At 49.0% G+C, this 26,217-nt stretch overlaps 2 protein-coding genes across 8 annotated transcripts in view; both read right to left on the reverse strand.

The window, feature by feature from the left end:
* The window catches only part of LOC129709936 (sestrin-1-like), a 55,581-nt gene extending 52,739 nt beyond the window's left edge, over positions 1-2,842 (reverse strand). For 2 of the 3 annotated variants that reach the window (XM_055656631.1, XM_055656629.1), the window contains exons 1-2: positions 2,738-2,827; positions 281-599 (exon numbers count right to left, since the gene is read on the reverse strand). In XM_055656631.1, the coding sequence (XP_055512606.1) occupies positions 281-565 (285 nt within the window). In that variant the 5' untranslated portion in view covers positions 566-599; positions 2,738-2,827. Of the gene's footprint in view, positions 1-280; positions 600-2,737 lie in introns of all 3 variants that reach the window. The other variant, XM_055656630.1, reaches the window with a different exon arrangement.
* Positions 2,843-9,284: 6,442 nt separating this feature from the next.
* Positions 9,285-26,217, reverse strand: part of cd164l2 (CD164 sialomucin-like 2) — a 37,405-nt gene continuing 20,472 nt past the window's right edge. For 2 of the 5 annotated variants that reach the window (XM_055656634.1, XM_055656633.1), the window contains 4 exons: positions 25,620-25,694; positions 24,641-24,679; positions 19,174-19,339; positions 16,685-17,331 (listed from right to left, as the gene is read on the reverse strand). In XM_055656634.1, coding sequence (XP_055512609.1) covers positions 17,313-17,331; positions 19,174-19,339; positions 24,641-24,679; positions 25,620-25,694 — 299 coding nt within the window. In that variant the 3' untranslated portion in view covers positions 16,685-17,312. Of the gene's footprint in view, positions 9,505-11,017; positions 11,059-13,057; positions 13,267-16,684; positions 17,332-19,173; positions 19,340-24,640; positions 24,680-25,619; positions 25,695-26,217 lie in introns of those variants that run through there. The other 3 variants (XM_055656637.1, XM_055656636.1, XM_055656635.1) reach the window with 3 other exon arrangements.

Consider the following 26,217-nt stretch of genomic DNA (forward strand, 5'->3'; position numbering starts at 1 on the left):
CAGTCCCACGGAATCCACAAGAACTGATCACCCGTTCACTCGGAGATTTTTCCTTCGCTCCATAGATGCTGCTGCACCCGCTGAGTATTTTTGTGTACCTACCCATTAGACTTGATTCGTACAGGAGTCAGGGGTGATGGGGAGAAGGCAGGAGAATGGGGTTAGGGGGGAGATGGGCCGAATGGCCTAAATTCTGCTCCTATATGAACTTATAACCTTACCCAATGCAACTTCTGTGCTTGGTGCCCGTGTGTCTGCACCCGTGCATGCACTCACTCACCTGCACAGCCCGCAGGATGCCTGCGCTCCTGTCCCGGATGTCTGCGAAGGGGCAGCTGCGGGAGAGGCGCAGGAGCAGCAGCAAGAGTGGCTGCAGCTCAGCCTGCGCTCCCTCCTGCTCCAGGCAGCCGCGCACCGCCCGTGCAGCGCCGTCCATGGCCGCCGTCCTGCGCTCCCGTTGCCGGCTCTGCAGCAACTCAGCGCATTTTCTCAGCTCGCATGTGGCCGGGACCTGGGGCGCCAGTGCAGCTCCACCGCAACCCTGGCTCTCCTCCTCCTGCTCCATCGCAGCTCAGTCAGCAGCCAGACCTCATCGGAAACTGCGGCAGAAACAAGAAACCTTAATGTTGCCCAAAGTCACAAGAATGTTTCAGTGTCACAAATGACCAATGGCATTCTTGCTTGCAGCGGCACCACGGCTGGTAAACACTATACTCGATACATTATATAATAAACACAAATTAGAAGCTCAATAATTTTATAAAAAAACAAATAACCCCAAAGGCAATAGTGCAACCTAAAGCAGGACCGAGTTTGGAGTCTAGTTTGGTCATGCCACGCAGACAGGAGAGGTTTGGAGGGATATGGGCCAAACGCAGGCAGGTGGGACTACAGGTGTCAGGGGTTATGGTGAGAAGGCAGGAGCATGGGGTTGAGATGGAGAGATAGATCAGCCATGATGGAATGGCAGAGTAGACTTGATGGGCCGAATGGCCTAATACTACTCTTCTTCCTTAATGGCCAGTGTAGATGGGACATGTTGGCCAGAAGATAGACACCAGCATCTATCTGCAGTTCCTTCCTACACTCCATGGCATCTTGGTTAGCATGGGCAAGTTGGACCGAAGGGCCTGTTTCCACGCTGTATGGCTCTGCTGAAGTCTGTAATGTTCAAGAGCCTGATGGCTGTTGGGAGGAAACTGCTCGTGAACCCGGGCTTTAGTTTCCAGGCTCGTATGACTGTTGCAAGTAAGATTTCCATTGTGCCGTACATGATGCTAAAATGTTGCATTAACGCCTTACACCACGACTGTGATGTTGCATTCATGCGTCAGAACCCTTAGGATGCGACAGAAATCTAGCACACAACCCATCCACACATCTAAAGAGTTGCATTAGAGCCTTCAATAGGTCTGAGATGCTGCATTAATGCCAGATACGGCGCATTACCACTGCAGCTTTAGCTCCCTCTCTACCCCAAAGAGGGAGAGAGAAAAGACAATAGGTGCAGGAGTAGGCCATTCGGCCCTTCGAACCAGCACCGCCATTCAATGTGATCATGGCTGATCATCCTCAATCAGTACCCCGTTCCTGCCTTCTCCCCAAATCCCCTGACTCCGCTAATTTTAAGAGCCCTATCTAGCTCTCTCTTGAAAGCATCCAGAGAACCTGCCTCCACCGCCCTCTGAGGCAGAGAATTCCACAGACTAAAGGGAGAGAGACAAGGGGGAGGGAGAAAAGGGGGTGAGTGGGGGGAAAGATGGAGATGATCGAGAGAGGGGGGGGGGGGGGGGAGAGAGAGAGGGAGGAGAGAGGGAGGGGAGGGAGGGGAGGAGGGGGAGAGAGGGAGAGGGAAGGAGGAGGGGAAGAGAGGGAGGGGAGAGAGAAAGAGAGGGGAGAGAGAAGAGGGGGGAGAGAGAGAGGGGGGGGGGGGAGAGAGGGAGGGAGAGGAAGAGAGAGGGGGGGGGAGAGAGAGAGAGGGGGAGAACGAGAGAGGAAGGGAGGAGAGAGGGGGGAGGGGAGAACGAGAGGAGAGGGGGGGGGAAGGGAGAGAACGAGAGAGGGAGGGGGGGAGGGGGGAGGGAGAGAGGGGGAGAGGAGAGAGGAGAGGAGGAGAGGAGGGGGGGAGAGAGAGGGGGGGAGGGAGAGGAGAGAGGGGGGAAATAGAGAGGGGGGGGGGGAGGAGGGGAGAGAGAGATGGGGAGGGGGAGGGGGGGGGGGGGGAGAGGGGGGGGGGGGGGGGGGGAGAGAGGGGGGGAGGGGGGAGAGAGGGGGGGGGGAGAGAGAGAGAGAGGGGGAGAGAGAGAGGGAGAGAGAAGGGGGAGAGGGAGAGAGAGAGGGAGAGGGAGAGGGGGAGAGGGGGGGAGGGAGGGGGGAGGGGGGGGGAGGGGAGAGGGGGGGGGGGAGGGAGGGGGAGGGGGGGGAGGGGGAGGGGGGGGAGGGAGGGGGAGGGGGAGGAGAGGGGGGGGAGGAGGGGGAGAGATGTGGGGGGGGGGAAAGAGAGGGGGGGGGGGGAGAGAGGGGGGGGGAGGGAGAGAGGGGGGGAGGGAGGGGAGGGGAGAGGGGGAGGGAGAGAAGGGGGGGGGGGGGGGGGGAGGGGAGTGGGGGGAGAGAGAGAGGGGAGGGGGAGAGGGGGGGAGGGAGGGGAGAGGAGGAAGGAGAGGGGGGGGGAGGGAGCGAGGGAGAGGGAGAGGGGGGAGGGGGGAGAGGGGGGGGGGGGCAAGATGCGGGGGGTTACCGGCGCTGCTGGGGAATCCCCGGCCACTGGACATGAAGTTGCAACAAACACAACTCACCGCCCCAGCTGATGCAACTTTTTTGATACAGTTTTCCGCCGCTGCGCATGTCCGCTCGCAGCGGTGGCCTTCTGGGAGTTGTAGTTCTCCGTTGACCCACATGCGCAGTGACGGCCGCGTAGCCCTGCAGATGGAACTACAACTCCCGGCACGCACCGCGTCCCCCCCGGCTCTTAAAGGGGCCGCCCCGCGCCGGGCTGCACCAATTGCAACTCTAGCGGCTGTGAAGGTTAAGCGAGTTAAGAGGCGAAAGGTGCCTGAGAATTAATTGATGCATTGACTGTCAGCAATGCAACCAGCTCACTCACTCACTGGGCCTCCAAGCACACTGTTTATTAAACACTCCACAGCAAAGATCCTGTGTGATCCACAGTATGATCACAAATTAGAAGTTGCAACACATAGTTGACCAAGACCGTAAGTTATCGGAGCAGAATGCGGCCATTCATCCCATCAAGTGTGTTTTATTGTCATATGTTCCGGGTGGGACAATGAAATTCTTACTTGCTGCAACACAACAGAATATGTGATGATGTCAAACATAGAAACATAGAAACATAGAAATTAGGTGCAGGAGTAGAGGCCATTCGGCCCTTCGAGCCTGCACCATTCGCCATTCAATATGATCATGGCTGATCATCCAACTCAGTATCCCGTACCTGCCTTCTCTCCATACCCCCTGATCCCCTTAGCCACAAGGGCCACATCTAACTCCCTCTTAAATATAGCCAATGAACTGGCCTCAACTACCCTCTGTGGCAGAGAGTTCCAGAGATTCACCACTCTCTGTGTGAAAAAAGTTCTCCTCATCTCGGTTTTAAAGGATTTCCCCCTTATCCTTAAGCTGTGACCCCTTGTCCTGGACTTCCCCAACATCGGGAACAATCTTCCTGCATCTAGTCACACTGTTTATTAAACACTCCACAGTATGATCACATATTAGAAGTTGCAACAAATAGTTGAACAAGACCGTAAGTTATCGGAGCAGAATGCGGCCATTCATCCCATCAAGAGTGTTTTATTGTCATATGTTCCGGATGGGACAATGAAACTCTTACTTGCTGCAGCACAGCAGAATATGTGATGATGTCAACATAGTACATAGCAGGCGAAGAGAAAACTAGTTGTTAATAGCTTGATGGCTGTAGGGAAGAAGCTGTTCCTGAGCCTGGACGTTACAGTTTCAGGCTCCAGCGCTTTGTGTCCTTTTGGGTAAACCGGCATCTGTAGTTCCTTGTTTCTATGAGATAGAAAGAAGGGTCTCGACCTGAAATGTCTGTCCATTCCCTCCGCAGTTGCTGCCTGACCCGCTGACCCGTTGACCACAGCACTTTGATGTGTGCTCAAGATCCCATTCTGGTTTATTTTCAGTCTGATTTCTGAGTTTTGATTTGTGATTTCAGTGGCCAATATCTCCATAAACAGGTGTCAGGGGTTATGGGGAGAAGGCAGGAGAATGGGGTTGAGAGGGGGAGATAGATCAGCCATGTGTGAACGGTGGAGTAGGCTTGATGGGCCGAATGGCCTAATTCTGCTCCTATCAGTATTCAGTATTTACGTTAATGTCATTTTCACTGAGTACTTACATACACAGAGGAAACGAAAAAATTGTTTCCCAATCAGTTCCCGTCAGTGCAGTTAATAAAAGCAGAATAAGTACATACACCTTTAAAATTAACATATCTAAAATAGACTTAAAAATTAAACTAAAAACAGACATTCAGACCAAACAGTGGCTTTGCTTTGACAGGCGTCTAGCTGTCAAAGTATGGGCGAGGTTAGATGTGTTGGTGAATGATGGATGGGGTGGGGACACAGTCCGTTAACCAGTCTTATTGCCTGTGGGAAGAAGCTGTGGAGCATCCTGCTAGTTCTGCAGCTGATGTTCCAGTACCTCTTCCCAGATGGCAAAATGGAAACGATGTGGTGTGATGGGTGATATCACTTGTGAACTTGTGAAGCAGAATTGGAGCAGGAGCAGGGAGGTTCTACTGCAGTTGTACAGGGTCTTGGTGAGACCACACCTGGAGTATTGCACACAGTTTTGGTCTCCTAATCTGAGGAAAGACATTATTGCCATAGAGGGAGTACAGAGAAGGTTCACCAGACTGATTCCTGGGATGTCAGGACTTTCATATGAAGAAAGACTGGATAGACTCGGTTTGTACTCGCTAGAATTTAGAAGATTGAGGTGGGATCTTATAGAAACTTACAAAATTCTTAAGGGGTTGGACAGGCTAGATGCAGGAAGATTGTTCCCAATGTTGGGGAAGTCCAGAACAAGGGGTCACAGTTTAAGGATAAGGGGGAAATCTTTTAGAACCAGGATGAGGAAAACTTTTTTCACACAGAGAGTGGTGAATCTCTGGAATTCTCTGCCACAGAGGGTAGTTGAGGCCAGTTCATTGGCTATATTTAAGAGGGAGTTAGATGTGGCCCTTGTGGCTAAAGGGATCAGGGGATATGGAGAGAAGGCAGGAACAGGATTCTGAGTTGGATGATCAGCCATGATCATATTGAATGACGGTGCAGGCTCGAAGGGCCGAATGGCCTACTCCTCCACCTATTTTCTATGTTTCTATGTTTCTATTTTCCTTTGACAAGAGAAATAATTAATCAGTGAATTTTAAAAATAATTTCCAACAGCCTAACTTTGATTCTCAGTAAAAGTTATGTTTTAAAGGAAACAAAATCCAATTGTCACAACTCCCATCTGTGATAGATCAGGTTCGAATTCCTGCCATCAACTTTCAGATGAAACTTTTTCCAAGCTGCATAGGAAATGTTGACCTATTTCAAAACAATTCTTCTGGTGTTTTTGTACTCCACGCTGCAAATACTTGTGCATTGTGTAACTTCTGCAAAGCAACCTTGCCTGAGGCTCTCAGCATTGACTTCTGGGTTAGTTTGTTTTGCTTCAGATTCCGTTGAATAAGGTCACCGTCGGGATGAAAACATGGAAAGGTCTTCAAGCTGGGGTAGACAAAAGTGCTGGAGAAACTCAGCGGGTGTGGCAGAATCTATGGAGCGAAGGAAATAGGCAACGTTTTGAGGATTTGAGTATAGGAGCAGGGAGGTTCTACTGCAGTTGTACAGGGTCTTGGTGAGACCACACCTGGAGTATTACGTAAGTTTTGGTCTCCTAATCTAAGGAAAGACATTCTTGCCATAGAGGGAGTACAGAGAAGGTTCACCAGACTAATTTCTGGGATGTCAGGACTTTCATATGAAGAAAGACTGGATAGACTCGGCTTGTACTCGCTAGAATTTAGAAGATTGAGGGGGGATCTTATAGAAACTTACAAAAATCTTAAGGGGTTGGACAGGCTAGATGCAGGAAGATTGTTCCCGATGTTGGGGAAGTCCAGAACAAGGGGTCACAGTTTAAGGATAAGGGGGAAATCTTTTAGGCAGAGAATTCCAGAGATTCACCACTCTCTGTGTGAAAAATGTTTCTCTCATCTCGGTCCTAAAAGATTTCCCCCTTATCCTTAAACTGTGACCCCTTGTTCTGGACTTCCCCAACATCGGGAACAATCTTCCTGCATCTAGCTTGTCCAACCCCTTAAGAATTTTGTACGTTTCTACTTTCCACAAGTCCTGACGGGTCAGATAATTGCAGAAGGTGAAACTCCTCGTGGCAAATCTGCTCCCGCCACAAACAAGCTGCCAACGGGCCCCAGTTCATTGTTGTCACTTGTACCGAGATATAGTGACAAGTGTGTTTAAGAGGGAACTGCAGATGCTGGAGAATCGAAGGTTACACAAAAAAGCTGGAGAAACTCAGCGGGTGCAGCAGCATCTATGGAGCGAAGGAAATAGGCAACGTTTCGGGCCGAAACCCTTCCGGGTTTCGTCCCGAAACGTTGCCTATTTCCTTCCGGGTTTCGTCCCGAAACGTTGCCTATTTCCTCCGCTCCATAGATGCTGCTGCACCCGCTGAGTTTCTCCAGCTTTTTTGTGTAACCTATAGTGACAAGCATTGTTTGTACACTCACTCTCCAATCAAACACGGTGGCACAGCGGTAGAGCTGCTGCCTCACAGCGCCAGAGACCCGGGTTCGATCCTGACTACGGGTGCTGTCTGTACGGAGTTTGTACGTTCTCTAGCCGAGGTCAGGATCGAACCCGGGTCTCTGGCGCTGTGAGGCAGCAGCTCTACCCGCTGCACCACCGGGGCTTCACTCAGAAACTCCACTTGGATCGACAAAGGGAAGAACCAAAACAATCAAATATTTTAATTAAAACAAACATTTGCATCTGAAGTGCAACAGAATGTGAGAACAAGCAACGCTGAAGTGTAACGGTTGTGTGGACCTGCTACAGTTTGACGTGTAACGGAGTTAGCTTCACAGAGGCAGAGTGGAACAACACTGACTCCTACTGGACACAGCCTGTGCAGCAGACCTGAATCAAACATAACATAGAAACATAGAAACTAGGTGCAGGAGGAGGCCATTCGGCCCTTCGAGCCAGCACCACCGCCATTCATTGTGATCATGGCTGATCGTCCACAATCAGTAACCCGTGCCTGCCATCTCCCCATATCCCTTGACTCCACTAGCCCCTAGAGCTCTATCTAACTCTCTCTTAAATCCATCCAGTGACCTGGCCTCCACTGCCCTCTGTGGCAGGGAATTCCATAAATTCACAACTCTCTGGCTGAAAAAGTTTTTTCTCACCTCCGTGTTAAATGACCTCCCCTTTATTCTAAGACTGTGGCCCCTGGTTCTGGACTCGCCCAACATTGGGCGCTGTTGCCTGCAGCCTCCGCCTTCAGTCCGGTATCTTTTTGTTTTTTTGTTATGTTGAAGAGCGTTTTCTGTGGGGTTTTTTAATGTTATTATGTGGGGGAAGTGGGTACGGTAAGGGGGATACTGTCCTCCAGTTGCTTCCTGGAGAGAATACGACTATTATTCGAGTCGAGTCGAGTCCTCGCCCCCCCCCAGCGACCTACCTACTGGATTGGCGCAGCCCGTGGACTTTGGGAGCCACGGACTGCGGTGGGAGGCGGCTGATCTGGAGGTCCGGGCCGCTGAGGATGTTCTCCGTCGAGGTTCGGCGTCGGTGTTCCATCATCCCGGCGTGAGAGGCTGAGCACCGGGTCGCCCGTGGCAGTGACTGCGGGTGTTCGGGAGACCCTGACCACGGGTGAACATCTGGAAAGATCGGTGGGGAGGCTGGACTGAAAGAATCTGTGGAATTCATTGCCACAGACGGCTGTGGAGGCCAAGTCAATGCATATTTTTAAGGCGGAGATTGATAGATTCTTGATTAGTACGGGTGTCAGAGGTTATGGGGTGATGGCAGGAGAATGGGGTTGGGAGGGAGAGATTGATTGAATGGCAGAGTAGACAGTGGGCCGAATGGCCTAATTTTGCACCGATCACATGAATTTATGAGCTCAGAGTAATCACAAAGGCAATGAAATAAAGAGTTTGTGTAGGAAAGAACTGCAGATGCTGGTTTGAATCGAAGGTAGACACAAAATGCTGGAGTAACTCAGCGGGACAGGCAGCATCTCTGGAGAGAGGGAGATGCAGCTGAGATACTCCAGCATTTTGTGTCTACCTTCAAAATAAAGAGTGATCAGAAATAAGGATGTTGGCTTCAGAGCAGACCGAGGCAATGTGCCGGGAAGTCATGACCCACTAAGTTGACCCGCTGAGTTCCTCCAACACTGTAGGTGGACAAAAATGCTGGAGAAACTCAGCGGGTGAGGCAGCATCTGTGGAGCGAAGGAAATAGGCGACGTTTCGGGTTGTGACTTGAGACCCCCACATGAAGTGACCCCCCCCAGCTGAAATCAAATTACTTGCCCCGCCAGAGTTTATTTCCAGCCTAATCATCACCCCCCCCCCCCCCCCCCCCTCCCCCCCAGACAACCCAATCTTGCAGGAGAAACATAGAAAATAGGTGCAGGAGTAGGCCATTCGGCCCTTCGAGCCTGCACCATTCGCCATTCAATATGATCATGGCTGATCATCCACTCAGTATCCTGAAGCTGCCTTCTCTCCATACCCCCTGATTCCTTTAGCCACAAGGGCCACATCTAACTCCCTCTTAAATATAGCCAATGAACTGTGTGGCCTCAACTACCCTCTGTGGCAGATAATTCCACAGATTCACCACTCTCTGTATGTAAAAAAAAATGTTTTCCTCATCTCGGTCCTAAAAGATTTCCCCCTTATCCTTAAACTGTGTGACCCCTTGTTCTGGACTTCCCCAACATCGGGAACAATCTTCCTGCATCTAGCCTGTCCAACCCCTTAAGAATTTTGTAAGTTTCTATAAGATCCCCTCTCGATCTTCTAACTTCCAGCGAGTACAAGCCATCCTTCGCTAACTACTGCAACTTAAAAACAGCAAATTCTTAACGGATTGGACAGGTTAGATACTGTTTCTGTAAGATCCCCCCTCAATCTTCTAAATTCCGGCGTGTACAAGCCACAATTCTAGCGGTACAAGAAATGACACAGGACTCTCGAACAACAAAATATCATTTATTGAAAACCATAAAACATCACTCAGGAAATTAATACTAGTCTTTGCTGCCGCCCGTTGCAAGAAGCCCGTCCTGATCGCTGGCAATATCCTGGAGCAACATTGTTCCTGCCATTTCCAGAGGGATTTAAGGTACAGCAGTCATAGACAAAGTGGTCAACAGCTTTACACAAGGACAGATTCATCCCGGATCTGAAACCGTGAACTTTGTCACAAGACAGGAACAAGAGAACACAACACAAGAGTTGATTAGGTGGAAGCGACTCACCAACGAGGGGTCAGTGAGAGGATGAGCGGTGAGTGAGTTTCGGAGCGCTGGAGGGAGAGGTTGAAGTCTGACTTTATAGAGGTGTATAGGAAAACGAGAAGAATAGATCGAGTCTTTTAGCCACAGTAGAGGAATCGCAAATCCTCTGACGTAGGTTTAAGGGGAAAAGATTTAATTGGAATCCTTTCAGGGAAAACTTTTTTCATACAAAGGGTGTTGGGCGTAATGTAACGAGCTGGTAGTTGATGCCGTTTCTATCACAACTTTTAAGAGACACTTAGACAGATACAAGGGTTGGGCAAGTTTCGAGGGGTGTGGTGCCAAACGCAGGCAGCTGGTACTAGTGTAGATGGGGCCATGTTGGTCGGTGTGGGCAGGTTGGGCCTGTTTCCTTGCTGTATCACTCTATGACTAAGTGGGTCAACTAAATGCATGCGCTCACACAATAAGTGGAACATCGGCACGGTGGCGCAGCGGTAGAGTTGCTGCCTCACGGCGCCAGAGACCCGGGGATCCAACCCGGACTACGGGTGCTGTCTATACGGAGTTTGCACGTTCTCCTCATGATTGGTTTTCTCCAAGATCTTCGATTTCCTCCCACATGTGCAGGTTTGTTGGCTTGGGACAAAATGTAACATTGTCCCTAGCGTGTGCGTGTGCGTGTGTGTGCGTGTGCGCGCGTGTGCGGTGTTGTTAATTTGCGGGGATCGCTGGCCGGCACGGACTCGTTGGGCCAAAGGGCCTGTTTCCGCGCTAAACTAATCTCTAAACTAAACTCCGGTAACCACAGGATATTGAGACAACCAAGGGATCTACGAGCAAGATGCAAGGCCCCAAACACCGCACCCACACATACATACATACATACATGCTTCATCACAAATACTACTGCCCACAACAAGATGCTATGTGTGTCTGGTGGTATTACCAACACCAAAGGGGTGGCCCAGTTTTTGACCAAAGAATTGTAAATGCATTTTGTCAGTATTTAAGAAGGAACTGCAGATGCTGGAAAATCGAAGGTAGACAAAAGTGCTGGAGAAACTCAGCGGGTGCAGCAGCATCTATGGAGCGAAGGAAATAGGCAATGTTTCGGGCCGAAACCCTGAAGGAAATAGGCAACGTTTCGGGCCGAAACCCTTTAGAAAGAGAGAGAGAGGGAAAGAGAGAGAGAGAGAGAGAGGGAGAGAGAGATGGAGAGAGGGAGAGAGAGAGAGAGAGAGAGAGAGAGAGAGAGAGAGAGGGAGAGAGAGAGATGGAGAGAGAGAGAGAGAGAGATGGAGAGGGAGATGGAGAGAGAGAGGGAGAGAGAGATGGAGAGGAGAGGGAGATGGAGAGGGAGATGGAGAGAGATCAAAGTACCTCCAACAGTTATCATTTGAGGGCTGGAGCAGCATGCAGCAGCTTTGACCAATGTGAGGATGAAGAATTAAAGAGTGTTTACATTCACCTGGGGCTGAGTGAGCAGCAGGTCCACTGGAGCATCAGTTACTTGGGTGGGCGAGGAGGGAAGAGAAGAGAGCATTGGAATATCAGTAGAGTCTTCAATAACTGAACCACAGCACAAATGGACCATTAAACCATTGCAAGACCAGGCTGTGCTTCCATTGTCCCACTAGTGCAAGAGATATCGCAACACTCCGAGTTGAGCAATACATTTTAATTAAATACACCAGGCGTTTAAAGTATTTCATTCATTTGAAAGCCCTGGATAGAGTGGATGCGGAGAGGATGTGGTCACATCGAAGGTAGACAAAAATGCTGGAGAAACTCAGCGGGTGCAGCAGCATCTATGGAGCAAAGGAAATAGGCAACGTTTCGGGCCGAAACCCTGAAGGAAATAGGCAACATTTCGGGCCGAAACCCTTCCGGGTTTCGGCCCGAAACGTTACCTATTTCCTTCGCTCCATAGATGCTGCTGCACCCGCTGAGTTTCTCCAGCATTTTTGTCTACCTTCTCCTTCTGAACTGTTGAGTTGTTATGGAATGGTAGAGGAGGGGGAGAGAGAGGGAGAGAGAGAGGGGGACTGGCACGGGTGGGGGACAGATTTGTGAAATCTGAGAAATGTATAAACACTGTATTGAACAATTTGTTTCGCCTCCGAAAATGTCGGATGAATTTTTTGCACAGTTCACGTATTGTTTATATTTATTACCTGAATAAAGTCTATTTTGAAATATTTAAAAAAAAAATGTTTCTTGGTAAGCTTTTGGTGTGCTGGCCTTTATAAATCACAGCATTGAGTATAGAAGTTGGGATGTAATGTTAAAATTGTACAAGGCATTGGTGAGGCCAATTCTGGAGTATGGGGTACAATTTTGGTCGCCTAATTATAGGAAGGATGTCAACAAAATAGAGAGAGTACAGAGGAGATTTACTAGAATGTTGCCTGGGTTTCAGCAACTAAGTTACAGAGAAAGGTTGAACAAGTTAGGGCTTTATTCTTTGGAGCGCAGAAGGTTAAGGGGGGACTTGATAGAGGTTTTTAAAATGATGAGAGGGATAGACAGAGTTGACGTGGAAAAGCTTTTCCCACTGAGAGTAGGGAAGATTCAAACAAGGGGACATGACTTGAGAATTAAGGGACTGAAGTTTAGGGGTAACATGAGGGGGAACTTCTTTACTCAGAGAGTGGTGGCTGTGTGGAATGAGCTTCCAGTGAAGGTGGTGGAGGCAGGTTCGTTTTTATTATTTAAAAATAAATTGGATAGTTATATGGACGGGAAGGGAATGGAGGGTTATGGTCTGAGCGCAGGTATATGGGACTAGGGGAGATTATGTGTTCGGCACGGACTAGAAGGGTCGAGATGGCCTGTTTCCGTGCTGTAATTGTTATATGGTTTCTACTAGTGGGAGAGTCTAGGACCAGAGGGCACACACAGCCTCAGAATAAAAGGACGTACCTTTAGGAAGGAGATGAGGAGGAATTTATTTGGTTAAAGAGGGTGGTGAATCTGTGGAATTCATTGTCACAGAAGGTCCAAGTCAATGGATATTTTTAAGGCAGAGATAGGTAGATTCTTGATTAGTGCGGGTGTCAGGGATTTTGGGGAGAAGGCAGGAGAATGGGGTTGAGAGGGAGAGATAGACCAGCCATGATCAAACAGTAGAGTAGACACGATTTGTCGAATGGCCTTATTCTGCTATTAATACTAATGAACCTACAATATGCACAGGAGATGCTTAGTGGAGCTTGCTAGCATGTAGCAGACCATTCCAAATGGGATGGAACTAATCCGACATTGGACAATGGGACAAATCTTGTCACCTTGACTTCTCTGGAAGAGATACCTTTGTGCAAAGTTTCAGGAGCCAATACATTTACATCATCACGATAAGTTATTGAGATTCACAATTAATTTGTTAAAACTATTCAAAGGAACAACAGGCGATATATAAAAGGGCTGCATTTTATGGGGTCAGGCCCAATAGTTAAGTCGAGCCATTACTGGATGTTCTTGCATAAGGGTCCAGGTGCATATTGGCTCTTGAGGACCAACGCAAAGACTAGTCACCAGCGTTCTCTTGCCATGGTCACCAGTTACATTCACCGTGTCAAAAGCCAAAGAGGCCATCGCTCCCGTGAAATGCTGCACAAATGTGGACATTACTGTGGAGAACTTCGCTTATTAAATGTTTGCAGTTTTGCACTTTCTGTTTGGCCGCTTCAAGCATTGCCTCCGTCTTTAGATCAGATCCTATTCCAATAGAACACAGGAGGTTTTCGGTTTAATTTGCAAACAGACTTATCATTGCAGTTGAACAGTAGAGGGTTTGACAAACAGCACCTGTTTCTGCAAACACAGATGAGGGGAATCTCACACAAAGGGCGGTGGGTGTATGGAAGAAGCTGCCGGAGGAGGTAGTTGAGGCTGGGACTATCCCAACGTTGAAGAATCATGCCCCCGTCCCACTTAGGAAGCCTGAACGGAAACCTTTGGAGACTTTGCGCCCCACCCAAGGTTTCCGTGCGGTTCCCGGAGGTTGCAGGTAGCGGAAGCAGGTAGGGAGACTGACAAAAACCTCCGGGAACCGCACAGAAACTTTGGGTGGGGCACAAAGTCTCCAGACGTTTCCGTTCAGGCTTCCTAAGTCCGCAGTTTTGAGGACAGAGCCTTCTCCAGGGCAGCTCCCAGGCTCTGGAACTCCCTCCCCCAACTGATCCGCAATTCCGTGTCCCTCACCATCTTCCAGTCCCGCCTCAAGACCCATCTCTTCACCTCTGCCTATCCTTAGCCCCACGTCCCCCTCCCTTTTCATCTGTGCTTGAATTGCCTCATATTGTGTTTTGAATTGAATTCTGTCTTTACTTTGTATACTAGTCATGTCTCTACTATTTATTTCATTCCCCTTACATGTTTTTCCTCTACCTGCTAAATTTTTGTAAGGTGTCCTTGAGACTCTTGAAAGGCGCCCATAAATAACATTTATTATTATTATTATTAAAGTCTCCAGAGGTTTCCGTTCAGATTTCCCCAGTGGGACAGGGGCATCAGTTAGACAGGTACATGGATAGGACAGGTTTGCAGGGATATGGGCCAAATGCAGGCACGTGGGACTAGTGTAGATGGGGCATGTTGGCCGGTGTGGGCATGTTGGCCGGTGTGGGCATGTTGGGCTGAAGGGCCTGTTTCCATGCTGTATCACTCTATGACTTCAACAAAGCATAGTGGAAGCTGCAACATTTGCAATGTAACTCCAAACACTTTTTACACATTTTGGGAAACACAGTGTAGACTATGAAACTTCAGACACAGCAATTCGGACTGTAATCGCCTATCTCACCAGGGACTAACTCTACTGAACATTTTTCCTTCCATTATTTATTATGTAAAAGAATATGTGTGTTATGATTGTGTTTATAATTTGTTTGGTTGTTTTGTTGTTTGTCTTTTGCACAAAAGTCCGCGAGCATTGCCACTTTCATTTCACTGCACATCTCGTATGTGTATGTGACAAATAAACTTGACTTGACTTGACTCCAGGGAACTCAAGCTGATCAAATTCCACCTTGGTAGGACCGTCAGTCTGATGAAGGGTCTTGACCCGAAACATCACCCATTCCTTCTCTCCAGAGATGCTGCCTCACCCGCTGAGTGACTCCAGCATTTTGTGTCTATCTTTGGTAGATTACAGTTCACCTCATTAAGTTAATGTTTAAAAAAAAAAACACTCAACATGTTCTTAAGGAGAACACGGATAGGTGATGGTTTGGGTCTTTAGCTTATTGTCCTGTGTACCGAGGTACAGTGAAAAGCTTTAGTTGCGCGCTAACCAGTCAGCGGAAAGGCAATACATGATTACAATCGAGCCGTCCATAGTGTACAGATACAGGATAAAAGGGAATAATGTTTAGTGCAAGATTTGTCAGGACCATTCAGTCTCATCAGCCAGTTAAGGGTCGACCATCTACACTTTTTGTGGGTCTGGGATTAGAACATAAACAGGGCAGGATAGGGCCGGCACGGTGGTGCAGCGGTAGAGTTGCTGCCTCACAGCGACAGAGACCCGGGTTCGATCCTGACCACGGGTGCTGTCTGCACGGAGTTTGCACGTTCTCCCCGTGACCTGCGTGGGTTTTCTCCGGGTGCTCTGGTTTCCCCCCACACTCCAAAGACCCGCAGGTTTGCAGGTTAACTGCTTTCGGTAAAATTATAAATTGGCCCCAGTGTGTGGAATAAGGAGTAAGCCATTTAGAACGGAGACGAAGAAACACTTTTTCTCACAGAGAGTGGTGAGTCTGTGGAACTCTCTGCCTCAGAGGGCGGTGGAGGCCGGTTCTCTGGATGCTTTCAAGAGAGAGCTAGATAGGGCTCTTAAAAATAGCGGAGTCAGGGGAGAAGGCAGGAACGGGGTATTGATTGGGGATGATCAACCATGATCACATTGAATGGCGGTGCTGGCTCGAAGGGCCGAATGACCTACTCCTGCACCTATAGTCTATTGTTTGTAGCTGCCATCGTAGGATGTACGTGACTCTGGGCTTGGGGCAGTGGGGACAGATATCTGGCCTCAACTTCATCCTGGTTATCCCAATTCCTAATTCTTAGGATTGGACAAACAGCATCAAGCCGGAAATGTCGCCCATTTCCTTCGCTCCGTAGATGCTGCCTCACCCCCTGAGTTTCTCCAGCATTTTTGTCTACCTAAACCCTATATATAATAACACATGATGAGCATTTGACACCACCGGGCCTGTACTCGCTGGAGTTTACAAGTTCGAGGGGGGTGGGGGGTGGGGACCTCATTGAAACTTACCGAATAGTGAAAGGCTTGGATAGAGTGGATGTGGAGAGGATGTTTCCACTTGTGAGAGAGTCTAGGACCAGAGGGCACAGCCTCAGAATTAAAGGACAGACTTTTAGAACAGAGATGAGGAGGAATTTCTTTAGCCAGAGGGTGGTGAATCTGTGGAATTCATTGCCAAGGTGGAGGCCAAGTCAGTGGATATTTTTAAGGCAGAGATGGATAGATTCTTGATTAGTGCGGGTGTCAGGGGTTATGGGGAGAAGGCAGGAGAATGGGGTTAGGAGGGAGAGATAGATCAGCCATGATTGAATGGCAGAGTGGACTTGATGGGTCGAATGGCCTAAATTCTGCTACTAGAACTTCATCCTGATGCTTTACATGGGAAAAGGCGACGTGCAGAGGCTCGGAATGTGCAGAGGGAGGGAGGGGCGAGCAAGAGAGTGAGTTTGTTCCCAGCCTCTGGGGCAGAACCTACATCTGTGTGAGGAGCTGGTTCGGTGAGACCACAAGCCTTCCCCTGATGGAGACAAATCTCACTGTAGTCAGATCTAGACCAAGGCACTTTCACAAGTTTAGCTGAGTTTAGTTCAGAGATACAGCATTGAAAACAGTTCCCTTCGGCCCACCGAGTCCATGCCGACCAGCGATCACCTGTCCACACCTGTTCTATACTATCCCACTTCCCCATCCACTCCCTGCACACTAGGGGCAATTTACAGAGGTCAGAACGCAGGCTGCAATGGAGGCCATCTCCCTTTAGTGTAGAGACACAGCGCAGAAACAGGCCCTTCGGCCCACCTAGTCTGCGCAGACAAGCCGATAAAACACACAACACACACACACACACACACGCACACACACGCACGCACACACACACACGCACACACACGACAATTAAAAATTTTACAGAAATTTTACCTACAAACCCACATGCCTTTGGGATGTAGGAGGAAACTGTAGCACCTCGGGGAAAACCCACCCAGTCACAGAGAACGTGCAAACTCCACACAGAGAGCACCAGTGCTCAGGGTGGAACCGGGGTCTCTGGTGCTGTGAGGCAGCAGCTCTACCCGCTGCGCACAGTTCAACACTCTAGTCTACAGACCATTACAGAACCATGATTAACACAACTACAAACTCACTTTAAAAGGCTTAAAAGTTCTAAAAGTTTTGTTAGGAACCAATGGTTAAGAAAAGGTCAACTTGTTAATGGTTAATGCAGATTATCAAAGTCCCAGCCCGTCACAGGCATGTGAGACCAATTAATTCAAGGCAGATAGTAACAATCATCTTTAAATATGGAGCTTATTAAAAAAATAAAACAACCTGCCTGTAAATGCAAACCACATTCAAAGTTTAAGAATTTAAATACACAGCAAAACGAAACTGCACCCCAAATCATGATCACAAAACAGAACTGATTGTTGCTGGTCATCTGCAAGGCAGGTTAGTTTCATTTACAGCAAGCCGGTGGTGGAGCCAAGCCTGACACAATCTACTGGCCCTCCTCACTGCTGGCAGCATGTAAAGGGTTCAAACAAAACAGAGAGAGAGACAAATGAAGCGGACAGCACATTGCACAAACTTGAACAGCGCCACTTACAACAAACACGGCCCCTCGCTATGTTAAACCTTCTCATGCAGAGAGGACAATTACAAAAAATAATCACTGCACACTCCACCCCACTACACTCCCCCCCCCCCCCCCCACCCCACCCACCCCACCCCACTCCACCCGACCCCTCCATCTTGTAATAACTCTGTCACACGCCTGTCTGAGCCATTTACGGTTGACAAGAGTTTATGGGGAGAAGGCAGGAGAATGGGTTTAGGAGGGAGAGATAGATCAGCCACGACTGGATCCAAATCTGAGGAAAGACATTATTGCCATAGAGGGAGTGCAGAGAAGGTTCACCAGACTGATTCCTGGGATGTCAGGATTGTCTTATGAAGAAAGACTGGATAGACTTGGTTTATACTCTCTAGAATTTAGAAGATTGAGAGGGGATCTTATAGAAACTTACGCTATATTTAAGAGGGAATTAGATGTGGCCCTTGTGGCTAAGGGGATCAGAGGGTATGGAGAGAAGGCAGGTACGGGATACTGAGTTGGATGATCAGCCATGATCATATTGAATGGCGGTGCAGGCTCAAAGGGCCGAATGGCCTACTCCTGCACCTAATTTCTATGTTTCTATGTTTCTATGATTGAATGGCGGAGTAGACTCGATGGGACGAATGGCCTAATTCTGCTCCTAGCACTTATGACCTCATGAACAACTGTCAGGTGTTGCAATCTTGAGTCGACACAAATTGCTGGAGGAACTCGGAGTCGGGGGGGGGGGGGGGGGGGGGGGGGGGGGGGGGGAGGGGGGGGGGGGGGGGGGGAGTTGGGGGGGGGAAACAGGGCAAAACCTGGTGAGTAATAGGTGGATAGAGCAGCTCCAGCATTAAGAATGGTGCAGTGGCACGGTTTAGTAAGCTGAATGAATCCACTATCTCCATGCAGAAATTCAACTGGGTTTTCTGCAGTGTTCACCAAATCCCTTGCTCTTTTATTTCAGTGGAGAACATGGATAGGTGACGTTTCACAAAGTGCTGGAGTAACTCAGCGGGTCAGGCAGCATCTGTGGAGAACATGGATAGGTGACGTTTCACAGAGTGCTGGAGTAACTCAGCGGGTCAGGCAGCATCTGTGGAGAAAAGGATAGGTGACGTTTCGGGCTGAGTGCCGTAAGGGTTTCAGCGGGAAACGGCAGCTATTTCTATGGAGCTAGGGAAATCGGCGAAACGTTTATTTCCTTAAACCCGTAATGCTTCGGCCCGATAACTTGCCTATTTCCAAAAGGATTTCTGTGGAAAAGTTGGATAGGTTCCTTAGCTCATAGAGTTGCTGGAGTAACTCAGCGGGTCAGGCAGCATCTGTGGAGAACATGGATAGGTGACGTTTCACAGAGTGCCGGAGTAACTCAGCGGGTCAGGCAGCATCTGTGGGGAACATGGATAGGTGACGGGTCAGGCATGATTGAATGGTGGGGTAGACTTGATGGGCTGAACGGCCTTAATTCTGTACCTATCACTTATGAAGCGTACATGTTTTAGTTCTAAACTTTGACTGAAACCTCGAGTTGACAGTGTGTCTGAGTTCTATCTTGGCCCCTCAATGAAGTTCCATCAGGAAATGCAATTAATGCAGTAGAATAAGCAGGAACAAGTTTAATGAATGAAGACACACACAGTGCAAAGCTACTACAAGATGAGCTAGACGATGTCAGCAAGCACAAAGACAAAAAAAGGCTAGGGGGAGTTGCACAGAAGCACAGCAAGACGTCATGCCATGCATGGTTGATGCTTACAGCGTTTGGTAGGTCCCGTCCCGAGCTTTGAAGAACTTGATTGCAAAGAAAAACGCTGCCTCTGCGCCTAGAACCAGCACCATTCCACCGATGAAGCTCGCTGGGTCAAAGGTGGAGGGGGAGTAGACTGGAGCTGTGGTCGGGACCTCCGAGGTGGTGTCAGCTTCTGCATGGGAGAAATCAAACCATGGATGGAAGCATTCACAGGTCAGTGAGTTCATGGGCAGGGTGTAATCTCTTTGCCATTCTGCCCATCAATCCCCTGCTAGCCCATCTGCTTACCACCCACTCAGCCCAGCATCCTGTTAACCTCCTGCCAGCCCATCTGTATATTGCCACCCATTCAGCCCATCAATCTCCTGCCAGCCCATCTGTTTATTGCCACCCATTCAGCCCATCAACCTCCTGCCAGCCCATCTGTTTTGCCACCCATTCAGCCCATCAACCTCCTGCCAGCCCATCTGTATATTGCCACCCATTCAGCCCATCAACCTCCTGCCAGCCCATCTGTTTATTGCCACCCATTCAGCCCATCAATCTCCTGCCAGCCCATCTGTTTATTGCCACCCATTCAGCCCATCAACCTCCTGCCAGCCCATCTGTTTATTGCCACCCATTCAGCCCATCAACCTCCTGCCAGCCCATCTGTTTATTGCCACCCATTCGGCCCATCAACCTGCTGCCAGCCCATCTGTTTATTGCCACCCATTCGGCCCATCAACCTGCTGCCAGCCCCTGAAGCAATCCATTATACATTAACCGGTCCCCAGCAACTTCCCCCATGTCTATCAACGTTGCTTCATTGCTAGCGAACTACGCCAGTGTGGCAACTCACAATAACTAATTAACAAACCCGCACGCCTTTGAGATGTGGGAGAAAACCAGGTCATCCAACGGAACGCCACGTGGTCACAGGGAGAACGTGCAAACTCCACACAGAGGTCGGGATTGAGACAGTTAGAACATAAAACTATGCAGCACAAGAACAGGCCCTTCAGCCCACAAAGTCTGGTCCACACCCCTCCATTCACCAAATATTCACGTGCCCAACCAAAAGTCTCTTTGACAATAGACAATAGGTGCAGGAGTAGAGGCCATTCAGCCCTTCAGGAAAAGCACCGCCATTCAATGTGATCATGGCTGATTGATCTAGCCTGTCCAACCTTAAGGGGTTGGACAGGCTAGATGCAGGAAGATTGTTCCCGATGTTGGGGAAGTCCAAAACAAGGGGCCACACAGTTTAAGGATAAGGGGGAAATCTTTTAGGATCAAGATGAGGAAAACTTTTTTTACACAGAGAGTGGTGAATCTGTGGAATTCTCTGCCACAGAAGGTAGTTGAGGCCACACAGTTCATTGGCTATATTTAAGAGGGAGTTAGATGTGGCCCTTGTGGCTAAAGGGATCAGAGGGTATGGAGAGAAGGCAGGTACGGGATGCTGAGTTGGATGATCAGCCATGATCATATTGAATGGCGGTGCAGGCTCGAAGGGCCGAATGGCCTCTACTCCTGCACCTATTGTCTATGTTTCTATGGCTGATTGATTTACCGTGACTATCGTATCTGCCTCCATCACCCCACACATCCCCGTTCAACTTTGCCCTCTCACCTTCAACCAATGCCCTCTAGTATTTGTTCCCCCCCCCATGGGACTGATGGGTACTTGATACTGGACATGGACCTGATGGGCTGAAGGGCCTGTATCCATGTTGTATCTAGGCAAGTGGACATCACTTAAGGGTTTCGGCCCGAAACGTTGCCTATTTCCTTCGCTCCATAGATGCTGCTGCACCCGCTGAGTTTCTCCAGCATTTTTGTCTACCTTCGATTTTCCAGCATCTGCAGTTCAATCTCCACTATAGGAAATAGGCAACGTTTCGGGCCGAAACCCTTCCGGGTTTCAGCCCGAAACGTTGCCTATTTCCTTCGCTCCATAGACGCTGCTGCACCCGCTGAGTTTCTCCAGCATTTTTGTCCACCTTCGATCTTCCAGCATCTGCACAGTTCCTTCTTGAACAATAAATGGGGAACAGTTTGTCCTTTGCATTCCAGTGTAAAATGTAACTAATTGGAGGGCGACCTTGGTCTCGAATGGTCAACTTTTCCCGAGACGGGAAGTTGAAGCTTTTAATCAGAATCAGAGTCACACTTTATTGGCCGAGTATATTTTGCAACATACGAGGAATTTCATTGGCCAGGTCATTCATACAATTAAAAGCAACAGATCACTCACAAACACATTTTAACATGAACATCCACCGCAGTGACCCCTGCACATTCCTCACTGTGATAAAGTTCATAGAAATTCCTTTAGGTCGTCCAGGAGTCGGGGGCCATTCGAGCCCTTCGAGTTGCACGGGACCATCTCGAATACCGTATCATGGTGATCATCCAACTCAGTATCCGTACCTGCCTTCTCTCCATACCCCCTGATCCCCTTAGCCACAAGGGCCACATCTAACTCCCTCTTAAATATCGCCAATGAACTGGCCTCAACTACCCTCTGTGGCAGAGAGTTCCAGAGATTCACCACTCTCTGTGGGAAAAAAGTTCTTCTCATCTCGGTTTTAAAGGATTTCCCCCTTATCCTTAAGCTGTGCCCCCTTGTTGCTCACGACTTCCCTAAGGCGGCTCCAAGCTTCCTGCATCTAGTCTGTCCAACCCCGGAGAATTTTGTCAGAAATAAGAGCCCCTCTCTGGGATTCTAAGCCCCCGACCTGTATAGACCAAGAAGGTCCAGTCTGTCTCCTCAGACAGGTGACTTCCCACCGCTGCACCATGGAGAGAACCGTCTCTGCACTCCCTCTATTGAACTCTAAAGTTAAGGCCTTGCTTTTGTCTCCTCAGTCGGAAGGCATCGAGCCCTCCGTTGGTGGGGACGATGCTCAACTACTCACCGGTTCGTTCGGGCCCTCCATTGAGTCGAGGCCAAAGCAAGCGCTGTCTGCGGGGGCGCTCAGCTGTCCCGCACTGCTCTCATCCCAACCATGGACGGGTTTACCCTCCTAACATTCGGGCGGCGTTGAAGCTCTGACGTAGCCCGAACCAGCATTGCGAGCCCTTGATGGTCCGTCCGCAGGCCGCTGTGGGAGCTCTCCCAAGGCAAGGGATCCGCTCCGATGCCAAGTCCACCCCCCCCCCGTTGTTGCTCACGGACAGTCCGAGGCGGCTCCCAAATCCGTTTGCTATGGTCTCTTCCGCAGATGCTAAATGCAGAATGTGATACTGTACACTGACAATGACAATCACATTGAATCTGGGATGGTAAGAAGGTAAAAATATTCCCCCGATCCCCACATAAAACAAAACCGAAGAACATTAAAACCAACTTGTAACAAACTAAAAAATAACACAAGGAAAGAAAAACCAAACAGACTGCTGGCAGGGCTGCCATCTCCCCAGCGCACCTGGTGATTATTCAGCCGGTTTTACTGTTTGAAGTTTTGTATTGCAGCCAGGAGTCCCTGATCTACAGTTTCACACATAGATGCTGCAACGTGGGGGTAAGTGTTCAGTTGTAGCTTCCCACAGACAAGTTTGTCAGGGCAAATCAAACCCTAAACATTGCAACGGTGGTATTTCTCATAGTGAATCTTTAAAAAACAAGGAGGAACTCGGTCTGTCCCACTCAGTTCTGTGACCTAGGAAATTAAATCCATCTGGATGTGGACCTTTTTAAATTGGATAAGCTTATCACTTATTTACTGGAGTAAGTGAAGACTCTCTTAATAATTGAAGGGGGTTTGGAGCCTGTCGAGTCGTGCTGTACCAGAACACAGTTGCTGCCAGCACCTTGGGTTTGAGCATTACATCAAGCCCAGCCCTGCCGTGTGTTAAATGTAAACAGCCATTTACATGCACGGTGGTGCAGCGGGTAGAGCTGCTGCCTCACAGCGCCAGAGACCCCGGTTCAATCCTGACTGCGGGTGCTGTCTGTACGGAGTTTGCACATTCCCCCAGTGACTGCGTGGGTTTTCTCCGGGTGCTCCGGTTTCCTCCAACACTCCAAAGACTTGTAGGTTCATTGGCCTCGGTAAAAATAGTGAATTGTTCCTAATGCGTGTAGAATAACGTTAGCGTACGGGGATCGCTGGTCGGCAGCACGAGGGATTTAATTTGCCATACAGACCTACCAATAAAAAGCAACAGAACACACACAAAATACATTTTAACATGAGCATCCACCACAGTGACCCTTCCACATTCCCCACTGTGATGGAAGGTGAAAAACAAAGTTAAATCTCTTCCCTACTGAACATTAGTTCTGACTTCCCTTCCGATTTGAACATTAGTTCTGATCAGCCTATATGTAAAGTGGGCTCCAAAATCATCTCGCAGTCTGAAGAAGAGTCTCGACCCTAAACATATGTGGAATTCTCTGCCTCAGAGGGCGGTGGAGGCCGGTTCTCTGGATGCTTTCAAGAGAGAGATAGATAGGGCTCTTAAAAATAGCGGAGTCAGGGGATATGGGGAGAAGGCAGGAACGGGGTACTGATTGGGGATGATCAGCCATGATCACATTGAATGGCGGTGCTGGCACGAAGGGCTGAATGGCCTCTACTCCTGCACCTATTCTCTATTGACACCCATTCCTTCTCTCCAGAGATGCTGCCGTTCCAGCTGAGTTACTCCAGCTTTTTGTATCCGGCTTCTGCAGTTCCTTCCTATAACAAAATTATTATGTGGGGGAAGGAACTGCAGATGCTAGTTTATACTGAAGAGAGACACACAGAGTGCCGGGGTAACTCAGCGGGTCAGGCAACGGCTCTGGGGAAAAGGAATAGCAAACGTTTCGAGTTGGAACGCCACAGACTTGCAGTCGATGTCGGCAGATAATTATTATGCAACGTCAACAATTCTACAAGTTTCCCCACGAGACACGAGACTTCAGGTTAGTGTTTATATTCCCAGGAGCAGTGAGAAAAATACAGCATGCAGAAGGACTAGTGTTAGACCTCATGGGGCGAGGCTCGTAAGGGAAACACATAGAAACATAGAAAATAGGTGCAGGAGTAGAGGCCATTCGGCCCTTCGGCCCTTCGAGCCTGCACCGCCGTTCAATATGATCATGGCTGATCATCCAACTCAGTATCCCGTACCTGCCTTCTCTCCATACCCCCTGATCCCTTTAGCCACAAGGGCCACATCTAACTCCCTCTTAAATATAGCCAATGAACTGTGTGGCCTCAACTACCTTCTGTGGCAGAGAATTCCACAGATTCACCACTCTCTGTGTGTGAAAAAAAAATGTTTTTCTCATCTCGGTCCTAAAAGATTTCCCCCTTATCCTTAAACTGTGTGACCCCTTGTTCTGGACTTCCCCAACATCGGGAACAATCTTCCTGCATCTAGCCTGTCCAACCCCTTAAGAATTGTGTAAGTTTCTATAAGATCCCCCCCCAATCTTCTAAATTCTAGCGAGTACAAGCCGAGTCTATCCCGATATCAAGTGGTAGTCATGGCCTACCTGCAGTAATGGCAGAAGCTTCCTTGGTTGTGGTGATAGCTGGTAGAAGGGGGAAAAATGTCATCACATTATTATAACAAATCACTTCCATATTTATCCATTTCCTTCCGTTTCCACATATATAAAGATACACCCCTGGTTATTTTTACTTTACTAAGACATCAACTAAGAAACTCCACAAAAACCTTTGTCCCATGTAAATAATTTATTTCCAGAGATCGGACTCAGAGGAACATTTACGTTAGAGCCATCGGAATAAATACACACAAGATCCTAGAGTTCAACAGGTTTGCGTTTGCTGACAACACTTGTGTTTTGAATGGAATGGATTGAAAGATGCAGCATGGAAACAGGCCATTCGGCCCACACCGACCAACGTTCATACTAGTTCCATGCTATCCCACTTTCTCACCCACTCCCTGCACACCCGGGGCAATTTACAGAGGGCAGATTGACCGACAAACTCGCACATCTTTGGGACGTGGGAGGAAAGCAGGACACCCGCAGTCACAGGGAGAACATGCAAACTCCACACAGACAGACAGCACCCGAGGCTGGGATTGAACCGGGGTCTCTGGCGCTGTAAGGCAGCAGCTCTGACCAATAATTGTTATTCAGAGAGATTTTTGCTGCAGTGTGTAACCAGACACTGCATGTCCATGAGTGGCTGTGGAACCATTAGACCTCAGAGATATATAGAGAGTTAGACAACATCGATTGGATCTGCCTCCAAAAAACAGATCCAATGCTTGCCTCAACTCTTTGGCCCTTTAAATAGAAGTGTCCATGTGAATCTAGCCAGGTCGTAGAGTCCCCTCTGGCCCACTCACTCACCCACCCACCCTCTAGATCAGCTCATAGACTGGGGTAAATGGTCACAGGGCTTTGGCAGAGATGAGCCCAGTTGACTTGCTGCTTGCACGGTGCTACAAGGTTCCACGATTGTCTACACTGGCCCCGGGTAGCGGCGACCTCTTACCTTCACACATCGAGGGCTCGGAGTGGACGGTGCAGTCCGTCAGATTGTTTTTATCCTTCGCGATGCAAAAGGTTTCTGCAAAAGAGAGGAAACATTATCATTATTCCTGGACGGAGCTTCATTCAGTTCCAATGTTTCCCAGCAAAGAAACACCTCGTACCTGCGTGCATAAGTTCTAGGAGCAGAATTAGGCCATTCGGCCCATCAAGTCTAATCCAGCATTCAATCATGGCTGAGCTATCTCTCCCTCCTAACCCCATGCTCCTGCCTTCTCCCCGTAACCTCTGAATGAATTCCACAGATTCACCACCTTCTAACTAAAGAAATTCCCCCTCATCTCCGACCTAAAGGAACATCCTTTTATTCTGAGGCTGTGACCTCTAATCCTAGACTTTCCCCATCCTCTCCACATCCACTCTACCCAGGCCTTTCACTATTCCTTTGCTGGGGGAGGGGGTAGGAGTTACTCCATCACTCTGTGTCTATCTCCAGTGTAAACCAGCATCTGCAGTTCCTTCCTACACAAAAGGATGGACTGCTTGTCTGGGCAAGCTGCCCAATGGTAACCAAGTGACGCCACATTAAAAATGAGTGTCAG

Source organism: Leucoraja erinacea, chromosome 26 (genome assembly GCF_028641065.1).
Source record: "Leucoraja erinacea ecotype New England chromosome 26, Leri_hhj_1, whole genome shotgun sequence".
In the NCBI taxonomy this organism is placed as follows: domain Eukaryota; kingdom Metazoa; phylum Chordata; class Chondrichthyes; order Rajiformes; family Rajidae; genus Leucoraja; species Leucoraja erinaceus.